Below are 21,574 nucleotides of genomic sequence, written 5' to 3' on the forward strand. Positions count from 1 at the left end.
TAATTTTCTTCTGGCATATGGGAGCAGCCGAAGCTTGTCACTTAAGCTGCAGCTTGCTATCAGTTCCCTTATGATATTTCAATGTGCCATAAGATTGTCTGCGAGAGTATTAAGGATACCCATAAGATACACAATTAGAGGTAAATGGTAGTAAATAGCATCATTCAGAATTTGAGATGGCCTGCCAGTTTGACGGCGCAAACACCAGACTGCACTGTCTGTCTCTGTCTTATTGTATGGTGTTTGCAAATCGTATCTTCCCTGCTAGGCATCTTGTAGTAGTGGACCCCAAGAAAGATAAAAGAAGTTGAAGCAGAGACTGGATACCACCTGCTGAGGTTGCCCTGGATCTTGATTTCCCGCAAGGAGCAGAAGATTGGATTCAGTGGCCTACAAGGCCCCCATGCAACCAACTCTATGACTCAGTTTCTTGCATTGCAAGGCATGATGTTAAAAGTTTGGGGTGTAATACTCCAAAACACATAGATACAGTTACCCTTGATCAGAGCTTTAGCTATGGGGGAGACTAGCCAGGTTTTTTGTCCCCGGTGGAGCCTCCCGAGGGCTGCCATTGAGGCTCCCAGTCTCTCTGGGTGTGTACAGTGGTGCCCCGCAAGACGAATGCCTCGCAAGACGGAAAACTCGCTAGACGAAAGAGTTTTCCGTTTTGGAGGTGCTTTGCAAAACGAATCTCCTATGGGCTTGCTTCGCAAGACGAAAATGTCTTGCGAGTTCCTGTGGGTTTTTTCCCTTCCCCCCCTTTTTCTAAGCCGCTAAGCCGCTTATCAGCTGATCCGATAAGCCGATAAGCCACTAAAAGCCGCTAATAGCGCTAATCCGCTAATCTGTCCATGGGCTTGCTTCGCAAGACGAAAAAACCGCAAGACGAAGAGAATCACAGAACGGATTCTTTTCGTCTTGCGAGGCACCACTGTATGCAAATGCTTGGGTGAGGTGCCAAACTGCACCTTTGACCTAGGTGAAATAAAGTAGAGTTTCGCCCCTGCCTAAAGTATCCAACAAACATCCTTTCTATCAGCTCCTTCCCACAGGGTGTGTTCCCTAATCCTCTGAGGCCAATACAATGAGCTAAAGTCTATGCTCCCTCTGCTGGATAGATGCAGCACTATTTGCCTACGTCCCGTTGATGTAAATGGTTTGGGAATGAGCAGAGACATGATTTCTTCTTTGGCAATCATTTGTAGCTGAGTAAGATTGTCTTCCATGAACATGGTCTTAATGGTGTGTCCGTAAGTGACTCTAGAGGCCAGTTCTGGATCCACACGTCCTTCCACAGTGGGGACATAGGTTTTTGGGTGGGAACCTGACTAATATACGTCCCAATACTCCTAGGAAATTTATTGTGTGTGTGCCTGATAAGGGGGAAGAATGGAAGGCACTGTGTAGTATATGCAGATATATCAATTATGGGTGATCATAAATCAATCCATCTATGGACAGCTATTACAAACCACCAATTTACTATGCAAGGGAAGCAACAGCCAGGGAGGGGAGAGGTTTTTTGCTTTTCTGCAACCAGCTTGCACTTCCACCTCTCTCTGCCACCTTGCTGTGTTCAGGACTGTGACCTTGCCTATTAAGCTGGTTTTAATTACAACAGCTGAAAGAGCATGATCCCACCTTCCTCCATTGCCAAAACTTCCGTCCAACATCTGTGAGAGACGCAGGTCTTATCAAGGAGTCAGCAGGGATGCCAGGTTTCCTTTCTGGCAGAGCTCTTGGCTTTAACGGCTTGCATGTCAGGCAAGCCTCACATTTTGCACATCCCTGCATCACCACAATGGGGAAGAGGCACCTGTTGAATTTCCAGTCGCCGTGCAGCTGTTAAAGGCACAGCTGTCCTTCCAGCAAGAGAACGGCAAACCTAGTGGCTAGGAAAGGAGAGCAGAACAGAACCGAAGGGTGGTGGGAATTTTAAGGTGAGAATTTGTCCCTTTACAGTGGTATCTCGGGTTACAGACACTTCAGTTTACAGAGGCTTCAGGTTACAGACTCCGCTAACCCAGAAATAGTACCTCAGGTAAAGGACTTTGCTTCAGGATGAGAACAGAAATCGTGCGGCGGCGGCACAAGGCCCCATTAGCTAAAGTGGTACCCCAGGTTAAGAACAGTTTCAGGTTAAGAACGGACCTCCGGAACGAATTAAGTTCTTAACCCGAGGTACCACTGCACTTCCTAAAATCATACAACAGGTGCGGAGCTTCTTTCCATCCAGGGGCCGCATTCTCTCATGTGGAACTGTCCAGGGGCCACATGCCATAGGCAGAAATGGGTGCATCAATGGATATGACTCTTAGCCTTCACGACAGCAGGCCACACACTCCTCATGTGTTTCTATGCACATACCTACATCTGCATCCAGGACACAATCCAGCCAGTGTTCGAAATAAGCCAGGCGCGTTTTGCACCTGGCTATCGACCACTTGTGACCAAGAGAAGATACCTGGGCGCCAGGGTGGCGTCTGACATCTCCACCATCCGGAGGTGCATGCCTGGGGATCAGTGAATCAGTACTGTTTCCATACTAGTACCCCATCCTGTAGAATTCTATCCGTTCTCTTTTATCTGCACAATCAGGATGGATTTCAGGAACCAAATTGCTTTTTCTGTGCAGCCTGAGCAGGAGCAGTCGCCACTAAGGAAAAGGGGTTGGAATAGGCCAGCTGTTTAACTGAGAATCAATCACAGTCAATCCATCGTTTGAAAAACAAGACTCTAGAGCCATCTTGCCCCCAAAATGGCAACTAGACATTCCGTTTTGGCGACTGTAACCTTGCTTTAAGGAGCCACTTGGCACCTAGCTTATATATCTGAGTTTCTAACACTGACTCCAGCCAGACAAACACACCTGAGCAGGGCACGGAGCAGGCCTGGTGAGAAGTGTCACCTAGTAAGAGTTCCAAGGGTGTCCATGGAGTGGGGAGGGGACAGTTGAACCATAATCTCCAGCTTTCATTTAAAAAATAAAGAGAAAGTGCATTTCGTGCATTTGCAGAAACTGAGATATGGCACAAAATGTATAGGCACTGTTATTCCTATACAGCCTGCACACCCTTTCAGTTTTATTTTGCAAACCCCACCACCCAAAAAATCCTGGAGATGCTCACATGGTGATAGAGACGGCTGCATTTGGCCCCTGAGGTTCCACATCCCTAGAATATCATGTTGTATCTCTGTATCCAGAGGGAATAGAGAACAGGGACATTTAGAAACAACAACACTTCTTCACATTTTCCTACAGAGCTTGAACTACTGTACTGACCTTTCCCCAGCCTGGTCCTCCGTAGAGCACCTTGGATAATTGAGGAAAAACAGGTGAACTTACGGAGGTCTTCAAAGGAAGAAACACACCCCCTCTTTGAATGGGCCCCAAGAACACTGTCCAGGCTTCAGCTACATACACTGCCCCAAAGGCCCCACCACGAATGGTGCGGAAATCAACATCAGAGCAATTCAAACACAGGGCAGAGAAGGGCACCGTGTGCTGTTGCTCAGGAGCACTGAATGTAAATGAGGCTTGTGGCACATCGCAGGATAAGCTGCAGCCCTGGCAGCTTCCAGCACTCAAACTGGCACAACAGGAATTAAAACCCTAATCACAGTTCCCTCGTGGCCAGCTAAATGAGAGAGATGTGGCCTTCGGCTTTTGCCATTTAGGACTTAATGCTTCTTGCACCTGTCATGCTGGGGACTCTGTCCTCCATGCCCAAGTTTCTAAACACCACTTTTTTCATTTTGTTCTTAGCCTTAAAATTTTCTGTGCCCCTTTTAAAGACTGGTGGGGTTGAGCTCGTATTATGACACAACGCGCACTCCACGCAAATAAGAAAGGGCCTTCAAGAGTGAGTACAATTTCACTCCTAGATTAGCGGCAATGCCATGACTGAAACATGACAGATGTCAAAACAGAACCGATTCCCTCATTAATGCAGAGTTAAAAACCATACAGAATATGTTGTCTCGAATAACAATCCAATGTAGTGATATATCTGTGCCATTACTTGTCATACTGCAGATGGCTGCACATAATGTTGAACAAGGATAAAATATGTTTCGTTTTCGTTTCTGAATTCCGCTCGCTGTAATTACAGAAGGTTTATCTATTCCACTGATTACTTCGAAATAAAGCAACGTGACCGCTGCTCTTCAGAAGAGTTGGTACAGCAATATATGCAGACTTACGTTCAGAAAGTCTATTGGGAGTAAAAACTAAAAGATGAAAACAAATCAAGTTGCCTGTATATGATTCCTCTTCCCTTCCATGCTCTATGGCAGAGATGGCCAACATGGCGCTCTCTAGAAATTGCTGGACTACAGCTCCCATCAGCCCAAGCTGGCATGGCCAGTGATGCCATGTTGGGAGTGGCAGTCCAGCTGCATTGAAGAGCACCATGCTAGCTACCCTTGATGTATGGATTGCAGCCAGCTGAATTCTACTCAGCATAGACCCACTGAAACGAATGGACCTCAATTAGTTGTATCCATCAGCTTTAATGGGTCTACTCAGAGGATGACTCTTGCTGGATACAACCCCATGTCTATAAAACTAAAAATGCAAATTAGACTGGAAGACTATGCACCCAATTTGACGCTTTGCAGCACCACCTTTCTTCTGCTCTGGGAGGCAAGTCCCACGCCCTGTGCCAGGGAACCAGCCTCAATCAAATTCTAGTATTGGAGAAAACACAGATGGTTTTTGTTCTTGGATCAATGAGAAATCTAACAAAGTGTGCTGTGGAAAGCTAAAGTCTCCCATCGACCCTGCACTCAGTCCTAAGGGTCACCCGAGTAGGGCTTTTTCATCTCTGGCCCCTGCCTGGTGGAACGCACTACCACAGGAGATCAGGGCCCTGCGGGATTTGACATCTTTCCACAGGGTCTGCAAGACGGAGCTGTTCTGCCTGGCCCTTGGGTTGGACTCAGTCTAACCCTCCCCCTCTCGTTTGTTTATTTATGGAACCCCTTATATGGGATTTTGTATATAAATTTCCCCTCGGCTCTTTTTGCTGGCCCATGTAGGACCAGCGTGGATAGTTGGCCCCGGTGAATATTTGACATTTTCTCCCCTTATGGCTTTGATCTATAGGCTACCACTAAAATGAGGCTGCATTTTAAGCTGCATTTTAAACTCTATTCTAATTTATATTTCAATCAATTGTTTGTTTGTTTAATGTTTTTACTGTATTTATATTTGGTGTTAGCCGCCCTGAGCCCAGTATTGACGGGGGAGGGTGGGGTATAAATAAAATATTATTATTATTATTATTATTATTATTATTATTATTATTATTATTATTATTGCCCTTCAGATGTTTTGGACTACAATTCCCAGCAGCCCCAGCCAGCAGGCTGGGAATTGTAGCTCGAGGGCTACAATTGGAGGGCATCAGATAGACAAACACTAAACTACAGTCTGTTTCTCCTTTAAAGGTAAAGGGACCCCTGACCATTAGGTCCAGTCGTGACTGACTCTGGGGTTGCGGTGCTCATCTCGCTTTTTTGGCTGAGGGAGCTGGCGTACAGCTTCCGGGTCATGTGGCCAGCATGACTAAGCCACTTCTGGCGAACCAGAGCAATGCACGGAAATGGTGTTTATCTTCCCGCCGGAGCAGTACCTATTTATCTACTTGCACTTTGACATGGTTTCGAACTGCTAGGTTGGCAGGAGCAGGGACCGAGCAACGGGAGTTCACCCCGTCGCGGGGATTCGAACTGCCAACCTTCTGATCAGCAAGTCCTAGGCTCTGTGGTTTAACCCACAGCGCCACCCGCGTCTCTGTTTCTCCTTTACTCAGCCCTTTTAGCAGCACTCCTCACTTCCCTGCCTGCCTACCCTACAGCTACAGCAAGGAGTAGGTTTGCCTTATTATTTCTATAAGGATAGCTTGATGAGTAAAGAATAAAGCCTGGCTCAAAAGCATCAAATGCTGCCAGGAAGGGTACTTAACTCTCTCTCCTCCTGATTCTCTGTTCTGATCTGCCCCAAGTAGCTCCTGTTATTCATACTACACTTCTGGCAACCATAAGCTGTGACCCACTGCAGAACAAAGCTACTATCTCGCCAATTCAATTCTTAGCCACTACTATAGGTTTAACTTTCATGGATTCGTCCAACACAAAATGCTCTAATGATCAGTGTTGCCCTGTATAAATATAATAGGGTACTGAAAATGACAGTTCTGTGGTATGCAGGAAAATTTAAAAGTGCAATGAGGGGGACAAACAAGGAATACAAAGTCAAGGACATGTGGAACCAGAATTGGCCTCCACAGTCACTAACAGACTCACTGTTTAGACCGTGTTCATGGAAGACAATCTTACTTGGCTACGAGTGATCGCCAAAGAAGAAGAAGAAAGTCAGCATTACTATAGTAATGCAAAGTTTGTACCTAAAGCCAATAACAGCATAAAAATGTAAACTAAACATCATATGGAAAACCCAGCAAGACATCTACCTATAACCAGTGCTCAACAACCTCAACAACAACAACATACTCTGTAGCATCAGTTTGCAATTGATGGATCATAAGCCAAAAGAAAGTGGGTCTCCAACAGTGCTGCCATTGCTGTTTCCCCCCAGAGAGAGCCAGGTGGGAGAAAGAGGGAGAAAGGAGGAATGCAAGTTGTGGAGAAATACTTGCCAAATGTGGCAAAAGCAATCAGAATTGGGCTCCATGTTCCAGCAGATGGGGTTCAAAGAAGTGCCATGGGTAAGTTTGTAGACTACTGACCTACGTTATTCACACCAATGGAGCTAGCTTATCCACTCCTTTGCCCAATCAACCTCCACAAAGGGCCACCATCTCCACCACCAACTAACTCTTCTCTGGAATCTGAACTGGCATGAACACTCCTAGTTAGTTCTTTTCTCTTTTACCTTCCCCCCACTCAGTACCCAAGCTTAAAATGGGAATTCATCGCAAAGCCTGCGACTGACAGAACAGCCTTCCACTTCAAACATAGCTCCATTTACTTAGAAGCCAGCACTTTTTATTTCAGCAACGCTTCCCTCCAAGGAAGAATGATCAGAATTGCAGCCTTCAGGTGACAGTGCAGATACATAACATGACTGAAACTTACATATAAAACTATACTTAATTCTTGATAGCTTTACACCAGACACTGTACAATTGGTTCCCACTCTGTGATTGTTCCTGGAACTGAAGCTATATTAGTCTAGTGATTGAATTATAATGGAAGACGATGTCTGAAATAATATTATAGTCAGTTTTAGAATTCACGCTCCCTCTACAATTTTCTGCAGAGAACAGTTACTGCTAAGAATTTATTTTTTTTATTTATTTTAGTACCTGGCTAGGCTCTCCACAGCATGTAAAAATGTGAGTGTACTGGCAACAAACTATTCAAGTTATTTTACTGACTCTGCATTTTATTGCAGCACACACGGCTGGAGCATCTATTCTTTCCCACCATACTGTGCATAGTTATATCCCAATTTGACTACATAGTCCCAAATATTATATACCAAATGAACATCGCATCTATTGTTAACAGGCTGGGCAGAATGGGTTGCATAACAGCAGCTTTACAATGCCACCATAAAAGACGGATATGTTGGTATATTACAGTAACAATAATTCATGCATTTATGCAAAGAATAGGAAGTTCAGTTTATAAGGAACAAAAGAGAGATGTATAATGCATATCAGTACTACTATTTTATGTTTAGCCTATTTAAAAATGATGAGGTTGCCACTGTAATATGTGCCACCGAAATCACTTTCAAAGTCAGGTGTGTTGCTCTATCGGTTGTTAGAATTATGAGTTTCCTTGATAAAGGATCTGCACTGTTATAAGCTTTAAAAAGAAAAAGGCAACAGCAGTTTCCCCCCATAACTGTTAACTCAACGCTGTACTTATTGAATTTATCACACCACTATTAATGGCAGAGAACCCGTTGAGAGGGGGGAAAGGCTGGTAACAATGCTTACAGATGTTTCACACTACAGCCAGCAGCAAACACACCACCACAACCACATCTAAGGTAAAGGTAAAGGTACCCCTGCCCGTATGGGCCAGTCGTGTCCGACTCTGGGGTTGCGCGCCCATCTTGCTTAAGAGGCCAGGGGCCAGCGCTGTCCGGAGACACTTCCAGGTCACATGGCCAGCGTGACAAACTACATCTGGCGAGCCAGCGCAGCACACGGAAACACTGTTTACCTTCCCGCTAGTAAGCAGTCCCTATTTATCTACTTGCACCCGGGGGTGCTTTCAAACTGCTAGGTTGGCAGGCGCTGGGACTGAGCAACGGGAGCGCACCCCACTGCGGGGATTCGAACCGCTGACCTGACGATCGGCAAGTCCTAGGTGCTGAGGTTTTACCCACAGCGCCACCCGCGTCCCCAACCACATCTAGGTAGTACTTAACTAAGAGGTTAGGAAATAGGGAGTCTCAGTGGTTTGTATGTTCCTTCTCCATTCCACTTCTCCCCTGTTCTTTCGGTAGTATGATTCCATCCCATTTAGCATTGGCCTGGTTAATGCCAACCAGCAAGGCCTTAAAAATGGGGAATCCAAAATTTGAGATGGGTTTCCAAGCCCTGGTTATAGGGCAAGGTTGCTGCAGGAGTTGCCCACCAAGGCCAAAGCGAGGGAGGGCAGCTGCAGCCCAGCACCAGTGGAGGAGGACAGGACAGAGGGGGAAGAAAGAACCGAGAGTGGTGGAGGGGGCCCTTTCCCCATCCTTTGGACCCCCTGGGAAAATTGACATACCTGCTGTACCTGGAACTGGGTGTGAAGAGAGCAGCTAAATTGGACACAGCTGTGGGCAGCCTCAGGAAGTACCATTCACCCTGGGCCTTCCCATAAAAAGCAAGTCTAGTGTGAGAGACTAAGTGATGTCTGCAGTTTCTAGAACTTTTCTTGTTGTGAGACTTTTGTGGGTGATCTGAGCGTTTGTTTGGACCCCAGGTGGAAACCCAGAGGGAGAGGGTGTGCCAGAAGGATAATGAATTGATATTGATTCATATATTAGTAACTTTGTATTAATATAACATTTTTAGATGCAACTGTTTTGTTGTTCTTGCTGTTTCCTCCAGACCACACCTGGAATACTGTGTCCAGTTCTGGGCGCCACAATTTAAGAAGGATGTTGACAAACAGGAACGTGTGCAGAGGAAACTAACCAAGATAATCAAGGGTCCGGAAACCAAGTCTTACAAGGAACGCTTGAAGGAGCTGGGTATGATTAGCCTGGAAAAGCGGAGACTGATAATAATAATAAATTTTATTTACACCCCGCCCTCCCTGGCCAGAGCCGGGCTCATGGAGGCTAACACCAGTAAAATTACAGTAAAAACATAATAGGGGGGAAAACCAATTTAAAATACAGGTTAAAATGCAATTTAAAATGCAGCCTCATTTTAAAAGTAGCCCATAGATCAAAACCATAAGGGGAGGGAAACATAAGGGTCAGACCGAGTCCAAACCAAAGACCAGGAGGAACAGCTTTGTCTTGCAGGCCCTGCGGAAAGATGTCAAGTCCCACAGGGCCCTAGTCTCTTGTGACAGAGTGTTCTACCAAGTTGGGGCCAGTACTGAAAAGGCCCTGGCCCTACTTGAGACCAACCTAACCACCTTGTGATTTGGGACCTCCAAAATGTTGTCATTTGTGGACCTTAAGATCCTCTGTGGGGCATACCAGGAGAGGTGGTCCCGTAGGTATGTGGGTCCTAGGCCGCATAGGGCTTTAAATGTCAAAACCAGCACCTTAAACCTGACCCTGTACTCCACCGGGAGCCAGTGCAGCTAGTATAGCACTGGATGAATGTGATAGCCATCTCCAAATATATTAAGGGCTGTCACATGGAGGACGGAGCATGCTTGTTTTCTCCTGCTCTGGAGGGTAGGACTCGAATCCACGGCTTCAAGTTACAAGAAAGGAGATTCTGACTAAACATTCGGAAAAAACTTTCTGACAGTAAGAGCTGTTCAGCAGTAGAACAGACTCTCATGAGAGATGGTGCACTCTCCTTCCTTGGAAGTTTTTTAGCAGAAGTTGGATGGCCATCTGCCATGGATGCTTTAGCTGTGATTCCTGCATTGCAGGGGTTGGACTAGATGACCATTGGGTCCCTTCCAACTCTTAAGATTCAATGATTCTAAGTTATGTGTTGCTGCTTCTGTTTGCTGAACAACACTGAGAGATATTTTGAATATAGTCAATTGTCATTTTGCATGGGGGTTCCATTCCGGACCTCCTGGCCCATAACAGCCGAGTATGCATAAGCCCATTCTGCCCCTCCATGACATCTTGGAACTACTTCTGGATTCGGAGCACAACTGCGTGTCATTTAAATGCGTCTAAATCAGGAGTTGCCTGTATAGTAAACAGTGTAGAAATTAATCAATCAATCAATCAATCAATCGTAGCTGGCACCAATATAGAAGTAATTCTGTGCTGTGGTTAAAACAAACCACGAAAGAGAGTATCTAATTCCTGCTGGAGATGGAGTGAAGAAACCCAGAATGCACTTCCTAAATGGGAAGAGAATGTTATGGCTGCTACACCAGACCAGAAAAACCATAAGAGCCCATGTGAGGTAATGATAGCAATATGATCACAATCATGAATATCCCTGTTGGATTCCAAGGGAGAAAGGTCAAGCAGCGGCCTCCACACCAGGTGGCAAACATGTGTTCTAGATTAACCACACATCCACATTAATGTACAGTGACTGTTCCCAATCTATATGCAAAAACCATTAATCTACTACGCTTATTTATAAATAAGTGAATAATTCATCTATCAAGAGCAAATCATAAAAAATCTAGCATCTGAAAGCAAATAAAAGTATTGGTGAAATTATTGTTCTGGAATATCAATGGATTCAAGGGATGCTTCCCGGCAGGCTTTGTTTGCTCCCCCTCTAGATTTATTCTTGTCAGGGAGACATCAGTGTAACATAAGAGGTAATTGAGCAATTGAGGCATTTACATTACTGGTTAAAATAAGAGTTGTTAGCTACCATTAGCAATTTCAAACCATTTTCAGTAGCTCATATATCTGATGTAACACTGATCTGGCATGGTAGAGAATTTGTTCAGCAGGTGAACCAAGACATAGGCTGGAAGAGGGGCCTACACACACCTGGCTCTAGATACATGCCACACAGGTTCAGGGCTGACATGGCATTCTTGATCAAATAATTACGGCTTGAGGGCACTATGGTGATGGTGATGGTGATGGTGATGGTGATGGTGATGGTGATAATGATATTTATATCCCGCCTTTTCCCCAGTCTGAGCTTCCCTCCTTTTGCTCTGACACTCCCCATCAACCCTCTTCCCCTCCTGTGTACAAATTCTCTCATTCCATCCTTTGCTGCAAAGAATAAGGTGATCTCTCTGATACCCTGATCCTAAGTTGTTTATCTTTGTTGACAAACAACAAAACTACGTTGTGCGAGTAACTGGCTCTCTTAAAAGAGGGAGTGCAATCCTGGTCTTCCGTTAAGGCCAGGGAGTATTAAAGTTTGGGCACTACAATGTTTACCTATGCCAGGGTACGGTGAGCCTTGTCTGTGGCTAATCCTCTCCAGGTTTCATCCTTGTGGCTGCATAAAGGCTGGGCATAGTTACGGGGCTGGCACTTATGCCCTTCATCTCCTCATGGCCCTGCCGGTAATGCGTGTCTTGCAGTACAGCTAAGTGGGTAGATCCGTACCAGCCCCATTTCCAAAAATGAGGCACGGCAGCACAACACATGCAGCAATTACTTCTCACATTCCTTTGGGGGTTTTTAGGCTACTGTCCCTATATTCTCCTTTTCAAGGAGACTGGGGGCATGAAGGAATGGGCCATTGTGAACCTAGGGCAGTTTTTTCAGCAGCACCAGCGCTGGGTGTTGTTGAAAGGCAGAGCCACAAGCCATGTTGCTGCATTCTGCACTAGCCGCAGTTCCTGCCCTCAAGCTTATAATCTGAAAAGGACACACCATCAAAGGAAAAGGGAGGAAGGGAGGAAGAAAAGAAAGAAAGCACAGGCACTATTTCTTACTTCCATGTTTGACTACCTCCCAAATGTCAAAACACCTTCTCAAGGCAGCTGGATGCTGAGCTCACAGGATGGGGCCTCATCCTTCTTGGGCCTAGCAGAAATCTGCTTGTGTCAAATAAGTCTCATCGTGGAGGCATCAGAGGACACCTAGAACAGAAGGACCTTGCCATACAGTGGTGCCCCGCAAGACGAATGCCTCGCAAGACGGAAAACCCGCTAGACGAAAGGGTTTTCCGTTTTTGAGCTGCTTCGCAAGACGAATTTCCCTATGGGCTTGCTTCGCAAGACGAAAATGTATTGCGAGTGTTCTGATTTTTCCCCGCTTCCCCCCCCTTTTCTAAGCCGCTAAGCCACTAATAGCCTTTTAGCCGCTAAGCCACTAAGCCTTTAATAGCCGCTAATCCGCTAAACCGCTAATAGCGCTAATCGGGTTGCTTCCCAAGACGAAAAAACCGCTAGACGAAGAGACTCGCGGAAGGGATTATTTTCGTCTTGCGAGGCACCACTGTAGAAGAAAGCTCAGATTTAAAAAGAGCCCTGGCAACACACCAGACTTCCAGGAGGAAAGATGGCGGACTAATCATCTATTGCCAACACTCTGTCAACAGAGACAATTATGTGGCGATTAATGATAGCCAAGACATAAATATTGGTTAACACACACACACACACACACACAGAGAGAGAGAGAGAGAGAGAGAGAGAGAGAGAGAGAGAGAGAGACTGAGAGACTTGAGAGCAGATAGTTCTTCTGCTTCTCCTCAACAGGATGAATGGTTCCAACAGCCTTTGCGGCGGGGGGGGGGGAGCCAGTGTGGGAAAGTAGCAGAGAGTAAAGGTAAGTGTAAATGGCCACTCACCTGGCTGGCTGCCACTGCTTTCCTTCCTCCTAACCAACAGCTGTACACTCAAACCTAGACCTTCTCCACTGTCTGTATTTGCAGATGAAAACTTAAAAGAGCCATTAGCAAATCGCACCTCAACAAGTCAAGATGATTACAACTGCCTCTTTAACTCCATTATTTGCAAAACAGTTTCCATAGCAGCCTAACACCGGAGTAATTATGCTGCTTTGAAAGAGAAAGGCAAACCTTGCAGAGAGACGTGGTAACTATGAAATACTTTGTGTCGTTTATGAACAAGCAACCAAAAACCCCCTGAGACCTTTAAGTTCTCAGTTTGGCTTACCCTGTCCACTTTAAAGTGTGTTAAGGCAGTAATTAGTGTCCCGTGGGCTTAATCTATCCTGACAAATGAAGGGCTTTCCAGCTTTAGCGAAGCACTTATGCTTAGCCAAATGCTGAAGGAAGGGGGAAGCGAACAAACTTTCATGGCTGTACCTTCCTACTTTTCCTGCTGTCTCCCTCTTGCTGCCAGAACCAGTCTTGGTCAGCTACAACTACACCAGGGGTAGCCAACATGGTGCTGTCGGGCTTCAGCTCCCATTATCTCTAACCACTGACCATGCTGGTTGGGGCTTGTGGGAGCTGTAGCCCATCAACAGCTGGAGGGCACTATGTTGTCTACCCTTGGACTACACCAGTACTGTCAAGAAGAAGACAAAATACTTGTCCCATCATTACCCATGTCTTGCTATCAAGTGGCCCGTTAGGTAGTCATTGTTGGCTGCAGTTATGCAGGCCATGGCTTTACAACAGGACTAGTTTGCTTAATAATAATAATAATAATAATAATAATAATAATAATAATAATAATAATAATAATTTATTTATACCCCGCCCATCTGGCTGGGTTTCCCCAGCCACTCTGGGTGGCTTCCAAAAGAATATTAAAATACTGTGATACATCAAACATTAAAAGCTTCCCTAAACAGGGCTGCCTTCAGATGTCTTCTAAAAGTCTGGTAGTTGTTGTTCTCTTTGACATCTGGTGGGAGGGCGTTCCACAGGGAGGGCGCCACTGCCGAGAAGGCCCTCTGCCTGGTTCCCTGTAGCTTGGCTTCTCGCAGTGAGGGAACCGCCAGAAGGCCCTTGGTGCTGGACCTCAGCGTCCGGGCAGAATGATGGAGGTGGAGACGCTCCTTCAGGTATACTGGACCGAGGCCGTTTAGGGCTTTAAAGGTCAGCACCAACACTTTGAATTGTGCTCGGTTCCTAGAAAAGCACCATCATCTTATTTCTGAAAAGAGAGAAGCTGTTGTTTGCCAAAAAAGCAATCTTCTGTGACTCAATTTAGCTGACCAGAGGAGTCCAGGCATGAAGCCACTGTTTTAAAAGCCTAGAAAAAACAGGTCCATTGAGCATAGCTTGCTTTATCAAAAGGATGCCAAAACAAGAAAGGAGGAGACCATCCAAAACTGGCCAACAGGTTTTCCAAAAAGAGACATCGTGTCATTTCCATTTCAGTTTAAGCACTGATTTCCCCCATGAAAATAACCACCTGCTTCAGAAACTTTACTGTGGCAACATTTCACTTAAATTTCAGTCACCACTCTTTGCCAACTGTACACTTGAATTTTCCCCCAGCAATCCAATACATTAAAACAAAGCCAAGCTGTAATTAGTTTTCCTGGGTAGAAGGAATGGAGTCAGCAATAAAGATGACAAACCTGTGTTTTGCCAAGAGACAGAATCCATAATTTCCCTCTCTGGGATTTAATCTAGCAGTCTTGAATTAACACCTTAGAAAGCTGTATTAGAAACCTTCTTTGAGATTATACATTGCTTTAATTTTCTCTGGGAGCGTAATAGCCAAGGATTTAGCTGCTTCATCTGAGTAGAAATCTAAGAAACATAGTCTAGGGTCCATGGTGGGGAACATCGAGCCCAAGAGCCTAAACGGGCCCCCTAGGCCTTCCCATTTGGCCCATGAGTCTGTTTCAGCAAAGCCACAATGACCAAATAATATTACTCCTTTCCAGTGAAAGGGCAATCCCTTAGGAAAAACTGAAGGACTTCTGTAGAAGCAAAGCATACAGTTCCCCATTACTCTTTAAAAAATGCGTTTGCAAATTAATTTTCACGACATATATTATTCAAAAGGCATTAGTTAACATCAGTAGGCCATTTTATAGTTATCTTGGGTGTACAGCATGTAGAGAAAGGACCTATATAAACTGCAAGGGCATTGAGTGCATTGAGAGAAGCATATTTTGAAAAAGCTGAACAGCCTGCAGGAAAAATTATTAGCTTTAATTATACGGAACTAAAAGCATTGTTTCCTTAACAATTTCAAAGCCACTAATTCCTCTTTCCTCCATCCCACCTCTCCTTACCAAACAGGATAGCAGTAGTTTATGGGATGTACTGTGCTTAGGAACATTCAAGGGGTGGGTTTAATTAACTTGCAACTAAAGTGAAGCCGCTCCACAGTAGGCTGCTCCCTGAATTCTTGACAGGTAAACCAGTAAGACCACAATAATATGTACCCTTTTAAAAAAAGCGAAGCAGTGTAGTGGTGTTTTTATTTTTAAAGCATTTAATTTCCATCTGTCTCCACACACACGTCTATTCTGCAGCTCTGGAAACTTTAACCTTGTTGGGGGGAAAGTGCATACAAACTACTGTATGTATACAGAGGACTTTGGCGCAAATTCAAACAGAAAGTTTATAAATATTACCAACTTTATTTAAAAAACAGCATTGCTCATTTGTACAGTCATAAAGTTAACAGCAAAGTTGGCTTCCTATGTATATTAATTATATGTACAGAACAACTGTGCCCTTTTACACCAAATCCATTTCTGCTATGTGAAAAGTAATCAGCACTAGACAATATGCAATAAAGAGGAAGACACGCTGTTTTAGTAAAATTAATTTGGAAAATTTAACCGTCAGCTTGCAATGTTAATTCACAACAGTGCTCTTGAGTTCACTGGCAGATTATAAGCATTATGTGGAAACAAATTATTAACATCTAATGATACTGTGACCACCTGAGAATGGCTTCAGTAAAACCTTTTACAGACATACGTCTCGAATATAGCAATTTGTATTTATTATTTATTTATTTATTTATTTATTTATTTATTTATTCGCATCATGTTTTATATGCAGGGAGTGACTTGCAGAACCATTTGTATTATTTTAATCTGAAAAACAGTCCTGATGAACAAGCAGTCATTTATCAAATGCGATTCACACAAGTGAGGCACAAATCACCTTATATATTTAGCATTCAAAATGTTACAATAGTACTAACGACCCAGTGGGCATTGATCAGAAGTGGAATTTAAGTTAAATCTAACACGTCTGCAAATCCAGAATATTCTTCCGCAAGCTGGACCACTTTATTGAAATCCATTCGTTTTTTCATCAAACCCACCGCATGACATTGAGGAATAAAGGAGGATGTGCTCCTGCTTTAAGTATCAATTTGCAGTAAGCACTAATGGTAATATCTAGATACCTGTATCCTGGGAAACTTGCAAATGCAAGAAACATTAATGTGTAGTAATCATTCATATGTTTCGGCACTACAAATGCCACATTGCTATTACATGCCATACACAACAAATATACATGCTCACTCAATTCCACTAAGGACTTAAAAAAAACACCCAAAAACGAAAACATGAAATCCTTGTCCAGGTTACAAATTAAGGAAATGCAAAGACACACCTTTCAGATCTTCCCAAAAAGTGAACAGTGAAACATAACTGGAAGCATTTTACAAACGCAAAATAAAAATATACTTATAATGTAATACCTAAGTTTACATAGCCACCCCACAACAAAAAAATTCTGGGAAGCTCACAAAAGAAATACAAACAGAACTAAATATACAGATTCACCTAGGTACATAATAGGCACGTGCTTTTTTAATCCTATAATTTAATCGCAATCCAATATGTAATGAACTAAATCTGACGTTTTGAATGGGATCAGACTTGAATGAGAAAGGTCAGGAGAGCAATAGTGCCTAGAAAATATACCAGAAGTCCATACAAAATCACAATCTCTGGCAGTAACCACCATTCAAATTAATTTCTGAACGACAGAGCACACATCTCTGTAGAAATCTCTACTACGTGGCTAAATATAGCACCTGGGTGAAACTTCCAATAGGTAACTCAAGAGCATATTGTTTGGAGGCATAGCCCTCTGATTCCAAGCACCTACAGCAAGAACATGCACCTTCAGTTCTCTCTGGAAGAATCCCAAGAAGAATTCCTGCTTGGCTTTCACATAACTATATACCCCCCCCAAAAAAAATAATCACCCTTTTTTATTTGATTTAAAATAAAATAAAAAATCATTGCCTGCCTTGCCCTGGGACCTCCATTTCTCCTTTCACTTTCTGGCAAAATACCTCCGTAAAAATCTCTGTCATTTGCTTATTTGTCTCCCCTCTTGAGGTTCAAATAACTGGCACTTGAACATAACCAAGTTATATGCATTGCACCATACCTTTCTTTTTTAAATAAATCCCAAACCTCTTAGGTGCTTTCCAAGGGCAGAGTTATACCCCAGGTTACACGTCTACACCACAATGTTAACCAATCAGGTCCTTCCCCCGGAACATGTTTGAATGTTGTTAGCCACTGTGGGCATTTTTTAAATGGAAAGGCAGAGTATAAGTGTAAGAAATATATAAAACGCTGGCCATGCCTGACCTGGCCACAAACTGATTCATACTGACGATATCCTCAATAACTAGACCCAGACCCTTCCTTGTCAGGTATAAATGGATACCCTGTTAGAGGGTTTGTCTTGGTACTCCCAGCATTTTGCTTTATGTGTTAGAGGCTGAAGTGGTGCATCATATCTGCGTTTCCCTTGCCCTCTTTTGTCACATTAGCTACACAGCTGTTTTTGTCACTCCAAAGCTAAGCCTTGGTCAGAAAGGTTGAACAAGAGTCAGTGTGACGTAGCAGTTGAGTTGCTGGACTTGGTTGCAGGCTCAGATTCCCAACTGGTCAGAAGCCTCACTGGGTGACCTCGGACCGGTCATCCCGTAACCTACCTCAAAGGGTTGTTGGAAGGATAACACAAGGAAGGCGGGAACAATGTATTTTTCCTTCCTTGCAGGATGCAAATATATACGATACATACATAAAGAAAGGCTGGAGACAGTAAGGAATCTACTGATGTCATGGGCTTTGAACTGCCATCTCTTTGCTTTCCAAAGAGTCACTTAACAGCTCACTTGGAAGCTAGAGATGTAGACTGCAATCCTATGCACACTTACCTGGTGCTATGCAGCATAGTGACTTGTTTAACAAATAAAACATCTATAGGATTGGGCTGCGTGGCTCTTGGGGGAAAAAACTACAGAGGCTTTCTCTCATTGTACTATCATACAGAGAAACCAAACCTTGCAAGAGAGACTCCCAACAGTAGCAGATGTCCCTCAACCAGACATGAATAACAAGACCTCACCCATGTTGCGGAGCAGCATTCATTTGTCACAGCAAGTGCCACGGAAAGCTATACCAGAAGCACCTCAAGAAGAGAGCAACTTTGCTTGTCTGGTGGGATTTCTTTCAAGCATTCCCCAAGGTTCTCATTACCATTTCCTTGTGACCTTTCCTTAAGTACCAGCCTCTGCCAGAGGACAGATTTGTCACTGTGAGCTAAAACGTGGCTCTTGCAAGGTCTCATCCACTCAGTCCTTTGGAAAGGTGCTCAGCAGCGGTCCTGTGGCTTTTCCCCACATGCAAGACCCTAGTGCAGTACAAATTCCCCCAGAAAGAGAGGCATATATGTAACCTGTCAGTCCACATTGTCATTGCTAGTGCTGGTGTGGCATTTTCTCTCTTAGGGACGGTTTCAAACCCCAAGCAAGCATCCCTAATCTATGCAAGAGTTCTTTCCTGGGTGACAACGTTTTCCGACACATTGCTTTGAATGCAACACACTCACCCCTTTGCGGGCAACGTTTTGCCCCAGGTTATCCCTCCGCATCTTTTAAGCGCACCTAAGTTTATTTCTACTAACTATCCAGCCCTGCAGGGGGATTTAACCTGCAAAAGCCATCGCTCCCCTTGGAATACGGCTTTCTCCCCACCACCAGAGCAAAAAGGCTACCTAACACTTTTGTCACCCACAAAATGAAGAGCTTTCCATGCACACAGGTTCGCACCTTGCATCTCTAGATGCTGCCTTGCCTCTTGGGGTGCATGGGAGATGCCTGCTTATATCCCGCCCGCCTGGTTGGTCCGGGTGGGGGTGACAGTGGTGCCAGCCCGGCAGGACTGGGGACATCATAATTCCAAGGCTCGGGATGAGCAGGGGGGTTCCTGCCTTCCTAAGGAAATGCACATTTCGAGGACCAGAGGTGGGGTAGATTGGGGGGGGGGCGTGAGGCGATCGCGCGCAGGTTACCTAACTGCCCCACGGACGGGGCTGAGACGCGCGAGTTTCCTCTCCCCCCCCCCCCGCCGCCCGGTGCGCCCTTAACCCCTGACTCACCGGAGCTCAGCTGCATCCAGGCGCAGATCTTGTAGACGGTGGCCGTGTTGCAGAAGAAGAAGAGGATGAAGCTGACGATGCAGGAGATGATCAGCACCATGGAGAGCCCGATGAAGAAGGAGGCGGCTTTGAAGGCTCCCGAGGGCAGGCTGGAGAAGTCCGTGAAGCTGCCCTGGCACGTGAGTTCCCGGGAGAAGCCGCTGCCCGTGCAAAAGTGGAAGAGCCCGAAGTAGCCCGCCTGAGGCGTCTCCACGCCGTCGCCGATCCAGTAGGGCTGGAAGAAGCACACCACGTTGACGATGGCGAAGCAGATGGTGAAGATGGCCCACAGCACCCCGATGGCGCGCGAGTTCCGCACGTAGTTGGTGTGGTACAGCTTGGCCGCCTCCTGGGGCGGCAGCAGAGCCCCGGCCGCCGAGACCCCCGACAGCGACGCCGAGCCCCCGCCCGACGAGGCGGCCCCTGGAGCCGCCCCCGCCGCCGCCGCCCCCGCCGCCGCTCCGGGCATGGTGGCCGAGAAGAGCCCCTGGCAGACGCGCCCCGCCGCCGCGTGCCGCAAGCGCCAGCCCCGCTTCACGCGCCCGGGCGCCGCGGCATCGCCAGCAAGGCGGGCGGGCGGGCGGGCGGGCGCGCTCCTCCTTCTCCCTCCGAGCCCGCGGAAGAGCCCGGCTCGCTTCTGGCTGGCGCCGACCCGGGATCCGAGGGAGCTACTGCCGGCGCTGGTGGTGCTGCTGCTGCTGTCGCCGCCGCGCGCGGCAAGTGCACTGAACACTCCCCCTAGCGCAGCTCCGGCGCGGCGCCGGAGAGCCCGGCTTCCTCGCTGCTGCGCAGCCGCGCCCGGGGGGGGGGGAGAGACGGGGGGGGGGAGAAGCGGGCAGACGCCCCTCACTCGCGGGCGGGGCGGGGGGGGGCTCCGTCTGCCTCCCTCCGGCGCCTCCCGCCCACAAATGGCGGGAGCAACAGGAGGGCGGCACGTGTCGAGGGCCCAGCAAGAAAAGGTATATATTTAATATATGGGGGGGGGGGGGACCGAGAGGATATGTGGGTTTCAGCCTGTTCCCCGCCCTTCTCCTTCAAATTTTTCCCTAATACATTTCGCACCGATAACATTTAATTTTACACTTGTAAAATTACCCTGAGCCAAATGCTCAACAGGCAATGCTTCCTCCTGCCTCCCTGTCATCCCACCATGGAGGGCAGCTGCACCTGTTGAATCTCTGAGAAGAGGGGGGGACATGCTAAAACGGGGGGGGGCAGAAACCGGGTCCTTCTGAATGGCCCTAGGAGCAGAAAGTTCTAAAACGGCTGTCAAAACGCATTAAAATGTGGTTGATTTACCACAGCAGATTTTTTTTTTTTAAAAAGGAAGCATCTTTGGATACCTGGACAAAATTTTTGCCCTTCCTGATGGCTGTGGGAACCCAGTGATCTAATGGTGTAGCGCAGAACTTTTGTTTTTTTTGATAAATTTTTTATTGGTTTTTCACAGTTTTTATAAACACAAACATTACACAATAAAAACAAACAAACACATAAACAAACATGTATAATTTCAAATCCTTTTTTTCTTAAACCTTACTTCACCGACTTCCCCATACCTCCCCTTTCTGCATCCCAATTTCCAAATTTGTTTCAGCAAATCCTACCCCTTGATTTTATCAGATTTTCCCGGTGTAGCGCAGAACTTTGGGGTTGGTGAGCGCAAGTTGATAATCCCACAGGGAAGCCTGTGAGTGTGGTTTCGACCGATAATTGTAGCACAAAATAAAGCATTCAAGTGGGTGCCAAGCAGTGGCGTAGCGTGGGTTGTCAGCACCCGGGGCAAGGCAAGTAATTTGCGCCCCCTAACCCGTGGATTTTAGTAGGGGCAGAGAGCTGCGAGCGCCCCCCCAGATGTTGCACCCGGTGCGGCCGGGCCCCCCCCGCACCCCCCATGCTACGCCACTGGTGCCAAGTGGTAATACCCCTCAGAGTGGTAATTGCCCAGGGGCAGGACCCTCTTCTGTCTAGCTGCCCTCCATAATTCAGAATTTGTGGAGACTCAGATTTAAGACAGGTTATCTGAAGGACAACCTACAGAACCTACACATGCTCTGAAATCAGCACAGATGCCATGCTCTTGAGAACCAGCAAGCTGGTGGGCACAAGAGACAGGACCTTTT

General features: G+C 46.0%; 1 protein-coding gene across 1 annotated transcript in view; it reads right to left on the bottom strand.

Annotated features, from left to right (window-relative positions):
• The window catches only part of LHFPL3 (LHFPL tetraspan subfamily member 3), a gene marked incomplete at its 5' end in the record, with an annotated part of 260,636 nt that extends 240,716 nt beyond the window's left edge, over nucleotides 1–19,920 (bottom strand). The window contains one exon of the mRNA XM_081212207.1: nucleotides 19,413–19,920. Coding sequence (XP_081068333.1) covers nucleotides 19,413–19,920 — 508 coding nt within the window. The remainder of the gene's footprint in view (nucleotides 1–19,412) is intronic.
• Nucleotides 19,921–21,574: the final 1,654 nt, after the last annotated feature.

The sequence above is a fragment of the Podarcis bocagei genome (assembly GCF_964188305.1).
Source record: "Podarcis bocagei genome assembly, chromosome: 10".
NCBI lineage: Eukaryota > Metazoa > Chordata > Lepidosauria > Squamata > Lacertidae > Podarcis > Podarcis bocagei.